General features: G+C 46.3%; 1 protein-coding gene across 1 annotated transcript in view; it reads left to right on the forward strand.

Moving 5' to 3' along the window:
- Positions 1-10509, forward strand: part of Il31ra (interleukin 31 receptor A) — a 34697-nt gene extending 24188 nt beyond the window's left edge. Inside the window, exons 9-14 of the mRNA XM_057789985.1 lie at positions 1321-1422; positions 2533-2679; positions 4213-4353; positions 6996-7089; positions 8768-8849; positions 10042-10509. Of these exons, the coding sequence (XP_057645968.1) occupies positions 1321-1422; positions 2533-2679; positions 4213-4353; positions 6996-7089; positions 8768-8849; positions 10042-10509 (1034 nt within the window). The remainder of the gene's footprint in view (positions 1-1320; positions 1423-2532; positions 2680-4212; positions 4354-6995; positions 7090-8767; positions 8850-10041) is intronic.
- Positions 10510-12313: the final 1804 nt, after the last annotated feature.

Raw genomic sequence — 12313 nt, forward strand, 5'->3', positions numbered from 1 at the left:
TTTTGGTTCCTGTCCTAGACCTAGCTCTTGTAGACCAGGCTGGCCTCGAACTCACAGAGATCCTCCTGCCTCTGCCTCCCGAGTGCTGGGATTAAAGGCATGCACCACCACTGCCCGGCAAAAGAGAGTCTTTTTAAAATAATATTTTAATTGAGTCTGATAATTTCATGTGAACACACAATGCATTTTGCCCATATCTATGCTAACTCCTCCCTCTGACTTCTCCCATTTTCTCCATACCCCTCACAACTTTCTGTTCCTCCCTTTTTTCCTTTTACTTTTTAATGACACACTGAATCTAATTAGTGCTGCCCATATAGGCATAGGTGTGTGGCCATCCACTGGATAGTGGTTGACCTACCGCAGAGTGGGGTACACACGCTTAAAGAGAGCTGACTCTCCCCCCCACTATCCGTCATCAACTGTCCATAATCGTGCCTCAGCTGGGGTGGGGCTCATGAGCTCCTGCCCACTTCATGCTGGAATGTTGGCTGGTTTGAACACGTGCACAGAGCCCACAGCCGCTGTGAGCTCAACAATGTAGTGCACCTGCCATGCCCCCAAAACCCACAATTTTCACCTTTACCTGAGGAGAGTCCCAGTTATCCTGGGGTGAAACCAGACTTTGGGTACCATTTGTCCTACCTCTGAGCTCTATTCTCCTTCAGTGGCCCATTTAAGAGTTAGGCCCCTTCCTCAGCGACAGACAGAGTAAATAGACTTTATTTCAAGAAAGTCCATTCCCCATGTAAGACGTAAGTTAGCTTTGCCTGGGATGTCTCAGCACTCTGGGTGTGTCCAGGTACTTCATGGCATCTATATTAAGAACACGCTAGCCAGGCATGGTGGCATGTATTTATAGCCTCGTCCCTCTGGAGGAGGCTGGGTAGAGTGGCGGATCTTGAGTTTAAAACTATCCTGGGCTATATCACGAGACTTTGTCTCCAAAAACAAACCAAAAGCCATACAAAAGAACACAGGCAGGTAGAGGAGCTAGAATTCAGGGTATTTTCATATATACTGTTGTCAGAAGGGTTACATTGTATTCAGCATGTGCTGGAATCATATGATACAATCAGCAATGGAGGAGGAAGGACTGGCTTCTCTCCCTGTTCATGATGGGGCTGTAAATTTTATCAGAACTGTCCTCAGTTTAGTTCTGGGATTTAGACCATTTTAGAACAAGAAGAGATGGTAAAGACCATCTTACCTAGAAACAGAATGTCTTCTGCAGGGCGTAGGTCCTTCCTTTCCTCTATTCTCCATTATGTGTACTTATGCAGTTTTTTCTCTCTCTCTCCATCCCCCTCTTACCTCAAGATAAATTAAAGCCTTTCTTGTGCTATAATATATCAGTGTATCCAGTGCTGGGACAAGAAGTGGGCCAGCCATACACCGTCCAAGCTTACGCCAAAGAAGGAGGTACGTGTAGATCTCAGCCTTGGCGGGGGCCCACTTTTGTGAATTCAGATGCTGGGTTGTCATCAGGTCCAGTTCTACCACAGCTTAACCTTCCCTTTCAAATGTGTGTGTTTGACAGTCCTGGGCCACAGTTACAGAGTGACTAGATTTCAAAGGTTGGCAGATATAAATAAAGAGTTCCACAGACCCGGTCACTTCCCACTTTACAAAGGGGAAATCGAGGTTCACAGAGGCGAAACTCCTTGCCTGACGGCACAACACAGCAGCAACTAGCGCTGGAACCAAAGTTAACGTTAATTAAGATCAATCCAGGAGGCCCATCAAGTTCATCAGATACACGTTGAAAAAGTGATTCTCTGTGTGTGCACGTTGAAAGTGATTCTCTGTGTGCATGCTGGCCGTGTGTGTTTTGGTGCACATGTGTGGAGGCCAGATGTCAAATCTCGCTTTGTCATTCCTCAGAAGCCATTCACCTTCTTGATTTTTTGAGACTGTCTCCCCTGGGACCTGGGGCTTCCCCATCAGTCTAGGCTGGCTTGCCAGCAATCCCCAGAGATCCGCCTGTCTCTATCGCTTCAGCTCCGATATTACAAGCTCTGGTATGGTCACCATGGCCAGCTTTTTACATGGACCTCAGGTTTGCACAGCAAACGCTCTATCAGCTGTCTTGCAGCCTCCAAGATGACTTTTAAGAAGCAATGAGCATGGGCTTTCCTGCACATTACTCAGACTGTATTTCATCTTTTTGAAAGTTAGCATCTTCTAGCTTCAACGCTGGCAACTGTCTCCTGGTGTATACAGTTCGGCCAGGGAGGTTAGCCTTCAGCTGATCATAGCTGTGCTTTACATATAGAAATGAAAGCTGGGTGATCATTGGAATGGGGGACCCATAAGAAAGCACATTTTCTTAGGGCTTTGAAATTCCTTGTGGTCATATATAATAGGCCTGACCGAAACCAAAACAACCTGTACAAACAAGTTGATGCATCCACCTTATTTTACCCCCAGCATTTCAGGTCTTACTTGAACAGTGGTAGCAACTCTGGGGTAGGGGATGGATCTTCCTGGGTGGGATTCAACCTTCATGTTTTTGTCTCCTGTCCTCTGAAGCTCCATCAGAAGGTCCTAGGACCTGGGTGGAGAACATCGGTCTGAAGACAGCCACAGTCGTGTGGGAAGAGATTCCCAAGAGTAAAAGAATGGGATTTATCAATAACTACACCATATTTTGCCAGGCTGAAGGTGAAAAAGAATTCTGTAAGTGTGCTCAAGTTGAGCAAACTCAATTGGCCCCTCTCCCCGGATGATGTGACTTAGACCTGACACAGGGGTGACTTCCAGGGCTATGATCTGTACCTTACACAAATACCTAGCCTCTTTGTACCTCTCTGAATGTAGAGTCAAGAGCACCACCTCATGAAATAGTTGAAAGAGTTTAAAGGAGAATGTAGGTAAGCGTCCTAAAGAGGAATGGGGGCGCTGAAGTGATTTCTCCTGCTCAGTCACGGAATGGTTTGACCCACCCCCTCAGACTTTGATGACCATTATTCCTAGCGGGATCCACCCAGCTTAAGGAGTGGGTTCACGTGCGGGGACAGACTTTGTCTGGTGGCACTGCCTGGCTGCAGAGCTCTATTGCCCACTACCCTGGGTGCTTCATTTTAAGTCCACAGTATCTCCTGGCACCGTAAGCTCTTGGCTATGTTTGGATTCTCATTTAGGTTAAATTTGATTTTGTTATGGTAGGGTATACATAATGTAAAAATTAGCACTAAACATTTTTAGATCTTAAGAACGTTTATCGTATTGTGTAGCCATTACCTTTCCCTGTCTCCTCTCCTTATGAGAGCTCTGTATTCTTTAATCAGTGGCTCCCCATTCCCCTCCCCCCACAGCCTCTGAAAACTACCAGACTGTGTCTATCGATTGCCTGCTCAGATTATTTCAAAGATGTAATCAGGGCTGAGGGGGCAGCGCAGAGTCCAAGCACTTACCCAGCATGCACGAGGCTCTGAGTTCACTGAAAAATAAGATAAATAAATCTTACAGTGTATATCTCATTTAGAAAACTATTTTTCTCTAGTCACTAAGGATATGGAGCAGCCCTCTGTGTAGTCATTGGCCGCCTGTCCATCTTCTTCAGAGAAATATCCTCTTGACTTCTTCACCCATTTTAACGCTGGGTTGTCATTATGGTTTTGAGTTATGAGTTCTTTATATTGTGGGTACAAGCTCCTTATTAAATATATAACTTACAAGCTGGGCGGTGGTGGCGCATGCCTTTAATCCCAGCACTTGGGAGGCAGAGGCAGGTGGATCTCTGTGAGTTCGAGACCAGCCTGGTCTACAAGAGCTAGTTCCAGGACAGGCTCCAAAACCACAGAGAAACCCTGTCTCGAAAAACCAATATATATCTTACAATATATCTTACAAATACTTTCTTAATTTTGTAGATAGTTATTTCAGCCTTACACTGTCTTTTGATGGACAAAGGCATTTAATTTTAATGAAGTTCAGGTTACTATTGTTTTATATAGTTGCTCATGCTTTGGGTATCATAGTTTTAAAAACCATTCACAATTTAAAGTTGTGACTTGTTTATTTTGGCTTTTGAAGAGTTTTATACTTTTAGCTCTTATATTTAGGTCTTTGTTCCATCTCGATGGACTTGAATTAAGCAAAAGTTGAGAGAGGGCTGGCTAGAATTTCAGGCCAGGGCTTTGAGGCCAGCACTAATGTGTACTTTCAGTTTGGCTTGCTGAACTGTTCAGCTTCTGTTTCTCCCTCCAGCCAAGACAGTTAACTCACAAGTCCTGCAGTACAACCTAGAGTCTTTGACACGAAGGACCTCTTATACCGTATGGGTCGTGGCCAACACTGGAGCTGGGGGGACCAATGGGAAAACAATAAACTTCAGGACCTGGTCAGTCAGTGAGTATGAGCTTCAGGCCTCCACGTGGAGTTTCCATTGGGTGGGAGATGTCATTTGTCAAGAGCCGGGAAGCCAGCAGAATGCAGCAGAGCATGAAGCCTTGTGCTCTCTCCGGGTGGGTCACCTCCCTGAAAGATGAACACCAAGGAGCTGCAGAGGAGCAGGCGCACTGAGGGCTGAGTAAGACAGACTGCTCACTTTCTTCTCCTTCCTGATAGGCAGCCCCCCAATAGCCTTTGGGGGAGCAATCAACTTTAGCCTCAGCCATGAGTAGTTCCAGGGCAGGCTGTCATCACGCTCGCTAGTTCCTAAATGTCAGGGGTTGTGCAACAGAACCTCGGAAGAAAAAACTGGCCCATCAGAGGTCACCGGTGAACAGGAGGAGACTCAGTGTCACAATCAGTGGGGTTTTTGAGCAAGAAGATGTGTTTGTGTGTGTGTGTTCAGCTTACCAGCTTTTACATTGAAAACATGGAGAGCAAGAAGACCTTGATAGATTAACAAGCAATGTAAAATGTAGTGTTTCATATGGTGGTTGGCTAAGGGAGATATGTAGTAGGAAGGCAGTGAATGTGTACTAGATGAAGGGAAAAGAAGGGAAAAGCCTGCTCTACAGACCGTGTTCCAGGATGGCCAGGGCTACACTGGAGGACCCTGGTTCAGAAAACTGGAAAAACAAAACACACGTGACACTGTTAGTTTTGCAATAACTAGTATAAGCCAAAAAAAGAGAGTCTTCTTGTGCATCTCAAAATCCTTTTGTGATTCATACTCCAAAAGAATAAAACAGACTGTGCCTCTGGGAACCATGAGCAGAGCATCAGCCTTTACACAGAAAGCATGTTCTCCTCCGTGGACTAGCAATGTCATCTTGGAATTCTCTTTGATGCTGCCTTTGAAAAATTCTTTAAAAAAAAATCATGCTGTTTTTTCAGAGCACTGGATACAAGTTGTGGCAGCTCATGGTATTTTCTCTCAGGATCAAACTGAAAACAAGATCCTGTGTCGGAGCCTAGGATTTCCCTCTTTGGTTTGTAGATTAGATTACAGACCACTCAACTTCCGTTCACCCTACCTTTTTTTTTATTTTGAAAATGTAGCTGAGTGAACTTATGTGGACCACATAGAGAAGAGGGTTCGCATCACCCGGAACTGGAGTTATAGGCAGTTGTGAGCAGCCATGTGGGAGTTGAGAGCTGGACCTGGGTCTTCTGCAAGAGCAGCTCGTGTTCTCAGCCGTCTCTCAGCCCTCCATAAGACACTCAGACACAGCGGTCACAGTTTCAAGTTCTAGATTCCCTGTGGAAAACCCACCGGTCATTGCCCGCCCTTGGCTTCCTTTCACTCCCTGCCTCTGTTTCTCTCACTTGCTCCTTCTCCAAGGCTTGTGCCTCTCCTGGAGTGCTTCTCTCTGTAGTGGTGCAGGGCAGCTCTTTCTCGTGAGCATACCTAACCATGGTGCTGTAAGGCAGCCTCGGCACGCAAGAGGTAGAGGCAGGAACATGGGAGGTGTAAAGCTAGATCAGTCTACACGGTGAGTTCAGGCCAGTGTGGGCTACACAATGAGGCAGACCCTAGGTAAAAAATTAAATAAGTGATACATAAATGCAAAATTAAGTTGTTAACCTCCCTCCACCTTACCCTAGTTACTCTACTTGGTTGTTCTCTTTTAGATTCTCCAGAAGAACAAAACTGATGTAGTTTATGTAGGTGGAGTCTAGGCTTTCCAACAGTGGCCATCAGCATGCTGTCCAAACAGAGATCCTGGGAGCCGCTCAGTCTTAGAAGTTAGAATCTTTAGAGTAAGAGTTGAGTCAATGATGCAGTCCCTGACTAAAGCTGGAGGCCTGGAAGCTCTCGAGAGCTGCTAGCGCGAGTCCACGTCCAAAGGCTGGCTAAGCTGAAGGCTGAAATCCATGGGTAATGCCCTAGCAATCAACATTCACGCTTGCTAGAAGAAGGGAACTTGCGCTTGCCGACTGGCTTTCTCTTTTTCCACTTTTATCCTATCTGGGCCCCTGAATGTTGATACTGCTGACATTCATGGTGGGTCTTCCCCTAAGCTGGTCTCCAGTTCAGTCCTCTGAACACACCCTCACAGAGACACAGAAGCATGCTTTTACTGTTCTGTAGGCATCCCTCAATCCAGGCAAATCAATAATTAGATTAAGTGTCAGAGTTTTACTGTGTGTGTCTTTCTACCCCAGCATATAAGAACCAGTGGGTAAGGATCTGGTATTTCTTGCTTTCTTATTTATTTTATTTCTCAGAATGATGTCTGGCCAATAGTTATGCTCAGTAAGTCCTGACTGAATGAATGAAGTTGGAAGATGACCCTGGTGAACACATCTATCAGTATATAATGTGTAATGCTTGAAGATGTCATGACAAGGCCCGTTGTTCTGTATAAGTGATATATACTAATACAGAAGAAAAATATCAACATTTATCATATCACATGGGGGAAAGACAGCTAGATGGGGAAACAAAATTCCAATGGTTTTAATAGAAAGAAATTGAATTCAAGTAGAAGAAAATTAATGAGAGATGTAGCTGAGGCTAAAAGAAAAAGTTATTTGATTTTTATCAATGAATCGGGGAACTATATTGACAATGGTATTTTGTTCTCTTTGTTGCAAAGGTGTCGTTGAAATTATCCTCCTGACATCTCTGGTTGGAGGAGGCCTTCTTTTCCTTAGCATCTTCACGGTGAAGTCTGGTCTCAAAAAGCCAAAGTGAGTTTCTAATTGAAAGTGATTATCTTTAAAATGAGCAGCAGAGGGGCTGGAGAGATGGCTCAGCTGTTAAGAGCACTGACTGCTCTTCCAGAGGACCCGGGTTCAATTCCCAGCACCCACATGGCAACTCACAACTGTCTGAAAATGCAGTTCCACGAGATCTGACCCCTTCACACCAATGCACATAAAATAAAGTTAAATAAATCATTAAAAAAATTTTAAAAAATAAAATAAAATGAGCAGTAGAAAGCAGTGGAAGGCGCCATGGCCCTGGTATCAGAGGGTGTTCCTTCCTGAGGGGGTGGCATTCATTCATTCCTTTGGCTCATCTTTGTGGAAATGATTAAAGGCCACACCCTCAGACTCATCAGAACTCTAACAAACAAGATGTATTTGTACAGGTCTGTACACCAAGTCTGGATTCGAGGCCAAGGAGTACCAGCTGCCCCATAGGCGCTTTCTGTCAGTGTCTATCACCTGAGGCTAGTGTGGAGAGGAGACTGACCCCTGGGATCAGGACGTTAGCCAGCTGGGTGGGAACACAGATCTGTTCTTTGTGGCGCAGAGTTGGAGGGCTGGCTGCAGGCACGTTTGTCCTGCCTGTTCTTGCCAGTGTGGGGGAAATGTTTGTCTTTAGCATCTTGTATTACTTCCTGCCGTGAGCCTTATGCTGCCCCAGTGTCTCCTTGGTAGAGCCCTTTACATTGGCCCTTGAGCTTCCTCTGCCCAGCAGCTGTGATTCATTCGTGATTAAGAACACATCAACGTCAATTACCAACAGTGTGGTGCGGCCAAGTCATAGCGCAGGTTTTTGTACACCGTGCTCTTGAGTAATCATCTTTCATCTTGGCACATGTCAAAATCAGGTCCTGCCCCAAGGGCGTCTGACTCAGAGTTCTGGGATAAGACTAGGAGTCTGGATTTTGATTACTTGGTGATGCTGGTGCTGAAGTTGGGAACATCCTTTGGGGCCCACTCTGTAGAAGCGTGGGTGGTTAGTATATTAACTGCTCCTAAGAATATATTTGCCAAGAGTGGCTGTAATTCAGTTTCCATCATCAGGACAGGGGTAGGGATGCAGGGGTGATGGAGAAAGGAAGGTAAGGACATAATTACATGGGGGAAGCATGCATCTCCTGTGGTATCCCATAGACAACCGCTTCATATTTCCTGCCAGGCTAGAGTGTGGAAGCTTACACTTATTGAATAGGGAGCGATGCAGTTACCTTCTGTCTTTCCTTTTCTATTGCTAAGATAAGACACTATATCAAGGCAGCTCATAAACTTTTTATTTGAGACTTCCAGTTTCACAGGGTTAGAGTCCATGATGGTTACAGTAGGGAGCATGGCAGGAGGCTGAATGGGCTCTGGAGCAGGATCTGAGCGCTCACATCTCGACACGGCCACATGAGACAGAGATGGGTGGGCTTCTGAAACCTCAAGGCCTGCCCCAAGTGACACACCTCCTCTTACAAGGTCACAGTTCTACCAACTGGGGTCCAGGTATTTGAACATATGAGCCTGTGGGGGACATTCTAATTCAAATAACAATGCTCTTCTTGAACAGGGAGTCACACAGTTGCCTTTAGAAAGCCTTGCCCTTAGCTCAGCCACACACTACACATGAACCACGCCTCAAGCTTACCTCCTCTTCTAAAATCTCATCTTTTAATAGCCGATTGACTCATCTGTGTTGTCCTGATGTTCCCAACCCTGCTGAAAGTAGTTTAGCCACATGGATCGAAGATGATTTCAAGGTACACGTTGCTGGGTCTTGTCTAGGAAACTGTAGGCTGGCTGGGGGAGGTGGAGCGGGTGGATGCGCGTGGGAGAGGCTTTCCTCAGGGTTGATCGAGAAAGAACTGAAGTCCAAAAGACCCAAGAAACAGCTGAAAGGGCAGCTGGAATCAGCCTTCCCGCCGTGACCTTCACCCTGCCCTCAGGGCTAGAGGAAAGAGAATCACCAGCAGGGCCTGAGGTGTTCCTAACATAAAACCAATCCTGAAGGATGCCTGTTTAACAGACTTGGCTCTGTGATGGGGAGCAAGAGGCCTGACTGTCAACTCTGTGGTCATTTAAAAAGCAATCAAGAGCAAATTAATCTGGAGGCCATTCAGAGACACAGGATGCTGGGGAAAATGGTAACCCAAGGACATCTTTCCAGTGGACAGAGCTAGAGTCAAATATTATTTAATTGGCAGTAGAGTTTCCTGATGTATTTTTCCAAGTAGAAATCCTCCTTTTAAGTATGCTTTTAAATAGGAAACTTGAAAAATGCCTAGGTTATGATTTCCCCCTTAAGAGTAAATCAGCCCAGTGAACTATATAGTTCTTAAATCCTTATTATTGAATGCCCTTTCATAGGTTTTCCTTGATTCAAGAATTTAAAATGTTAGTCTTTTTATTTTCAACTCAGAATTTATTTTTTTAAGGGCATTTTTGTAATGAACTGTTTCTGTTCCCTCCTTTTCTTGTGTTATACGTTGGCCTCTTTGTTCTCCTATTTATTAAATGTACTCTGCAGAGTGTGCAGGTCAGGCCTCTACAGAATGCACTGGTTAATTCTCAACTGCCTGCCGGGCACGGGTCAGCAGGAGACAAAGATGGCAGAGCCCTGCCCTGTTGTCAGGTGGCCTTAGATTTCCTGGTGGTGTCTACCTTTATGGTTTTCCCCTAAGGGTTCTCATCTCACCTGGAGCTTTGCAAATATGCTGTGGAAGAGAGACTTGAACTCTCTAGAAGGAGTGTGGGCCTTGGGGTGCTGCTCCTCAGAAACGGAGCACTGCTGACAAGCTCCTGAGGAAGTGGCTGGTCACCATCTGGACCAGTGAGAGATGTGGGGGGCTGTATATGGGGCAGGGTGTCTGTGTCCCAAATCTAATGATTCAGCTCTGCCATTTGTACTCCTCACATGACTCTTGGGGTGTCTTCCCCCTTTTCTTTCTGTAGAGGAAGTCCAGTCCTAAGGAGTCTGACAACCCTGGGAACACAGAAGACAGGATCCTAAAACCATGCTCTATCCCCGCCGACCTCATTGACAAGTTGGTGGTAAACTTTGAAAACTTTCTGGAAGTCCTTTCCACAGAGGAAGCTAGGAAAGGTCAGGAGAGCATTCTGGGAGGAGAGGCGAATGAGTATGTGACCTCTCCGTCAAGGCCTGACTGTCCCCCGGGGGAAAGCTTTAAGAGACCTCCTGCAACCGAGGTTATTCCTGGAGACACCCATAACCAGTGTTTGGGAATGACAGAAGAGACATACACAGAATTCAATGAGCAACTTCTGTCTTCTGGTCAGAGTCCAGGACCAGAGTCTCTCAGTGAGGAGCGACCTCCAAATCCATATCTGAAAAATTCAGTGACCACCAGGGAGTTTCTTGTGCATGGAAATATCCCAGAGCACACCAAGAGAGAAATCTAAGCGCCGCTGTGGAGTGAGCCCTCGCAGACTGCGTGGCTCCCTTCCCTAGCAAAGACACCGAGACTTCCAGAAGTCTTCTTTGGCCCCTCCCCATTCGTTTTGCTGCTAAGTCTCTTGGAACATGGTGACACCGATGTCAACTTGTTCTAGGAAGAAGGAAGTGCTTTACAAGGAAAATCAAGTCACTTTCTTCCAGGTACTCTCGCCCAGCCCCTTTGAGACCATGACTTCGAGAGAAGGACCCAGTTTTGGAACCTAAAGGATGAAGTTACCCAGTCACTGCTGAAGCTGCCCTCAGGGCTCCAGGACAGTTGTTTGGTTGGTACTTGATTCCTGTGGGAACCTGATCTCTACCCTTCCTCACCCTGACCTTGAACAAGATTTCTCTCTTTGGTGCAGAGGCCAGGAAGTGGAGTGGCTTCCTAATGGTTTGCCAGGCTCCTCAGCCCTTGCTCCATCTCAAGGGTCTTCCTCATGCCTTCCTGGGACTCTTCACCACCAATTTATATTTAGTTTAATGGAGGCCTGCGTCTCAGTAGTTAACCCTGAAACAATACCTGGTTGCAGGAAGAACCACAAACTGAGATTACCTGAGCACCACCCAAGAACAGACCATTCAAAGGAAATGCCTAACGTTCTAACCTGAAATTAAAATTTCAGGGCTTGCAAATGAAGCTTACTGGGGGAGGGGCTAACCATGCCTCATTTACCTATTATCTGTGGCTGCTCCCCTTTCTGCTCAAAGGCAACTGCAGTAACTGGCAGAGACTTAGGATGGCAGAGCCTGCAGTGTTTCCCATTTGCCCTTTTGTCAAAGCTCTGGGGACATCTGCTCTTGTGTAAGGCTCAGACATCACTAACTCTAAATTAAAAAAGAAAAAGAAAAAGAAAGCAAGAGACTGGGAGGCGGCTTAGCTGATAATTGTGTTTGTCAAACAAGTGTGAGTACCTGAGCACAAATCCCCAGGACCCACATAAAAATCTGGGTGTCACCATGGATGTTTATAACATCAGGGCTGCAGGGTGGAGACAGGAGCGTTCCTGGGGTGTGCTAGCCTCCAGCCTGGCTCCTCATTCAGTGACAGACCCTCTCTCAAGGGAACAAGACAGAGTGACGAAGGAAGACACCCAGCCTCCCTCTCTGACCTCTAGGCACATGCATGGGCACACATCATACACATATGTAGGCACACAACCCACAACAAAACCAGGACACCTTTCTGGTTTTCTAGTGGAGTACCTGGTTCCTGTGGAAAGGGCACACACTGGGGGCCCCGCCCTGATCACTTCCTGTCCTCTACCCAACCCTGTGGAGAGCTGGCATCTGTTTGTCGTTTGTACTGGTTGTTCTCAATCAGGGTGAGTTTGCCTCCCACCTACAACGTCAGAGGAGCCATGCCTGGAGATGCTTTGACCGCCATGGCTGGGATGGGTGCTACTGGCATCTAGTGGGCAGCAGCCAGCAGGGCTGAAATCTCGCCTACAGGGCATGACCAGCCTCATCCTCGTGGCTAAGGAACTGGTCTCCAGATGCCAGCAAAGCTGAGGTGGAATGCTTAGAACAGCCGCCCGAAAGTCGTGTGTTTGCACGCTGTGGCTTCTGAGACAGTCCTTAGTCAACACGGTTATGCTGAACATCTCTTTAGTACAGGGAGTGACTACGATGAACATCTTTGTTCAGCGTAGCTTTTCCTACTTTTGTCCTGTCTACTTGGAGCTGTTTACAAAGTTGGATTTGCTGAAGGTTTTATGATCACATCTTGCCTGATATGACTTCTTAAGGCTACAGTGATTTTTGGTGTTA

The sequence above is a fragment of the Chionomys nivalis genome, chromosome 15 (assembly GCF_950005125.1).
Source record: "Chionomys nivalis chromosome 15, mChiNiv1.1, whole genome shotgun sequence".
Lineage (NCBI taxonomy): Eukaryota > Metazoa > Chordata > Mammalia > Rodentia > Cricetidae > Chionomys > Chionomys nivalis.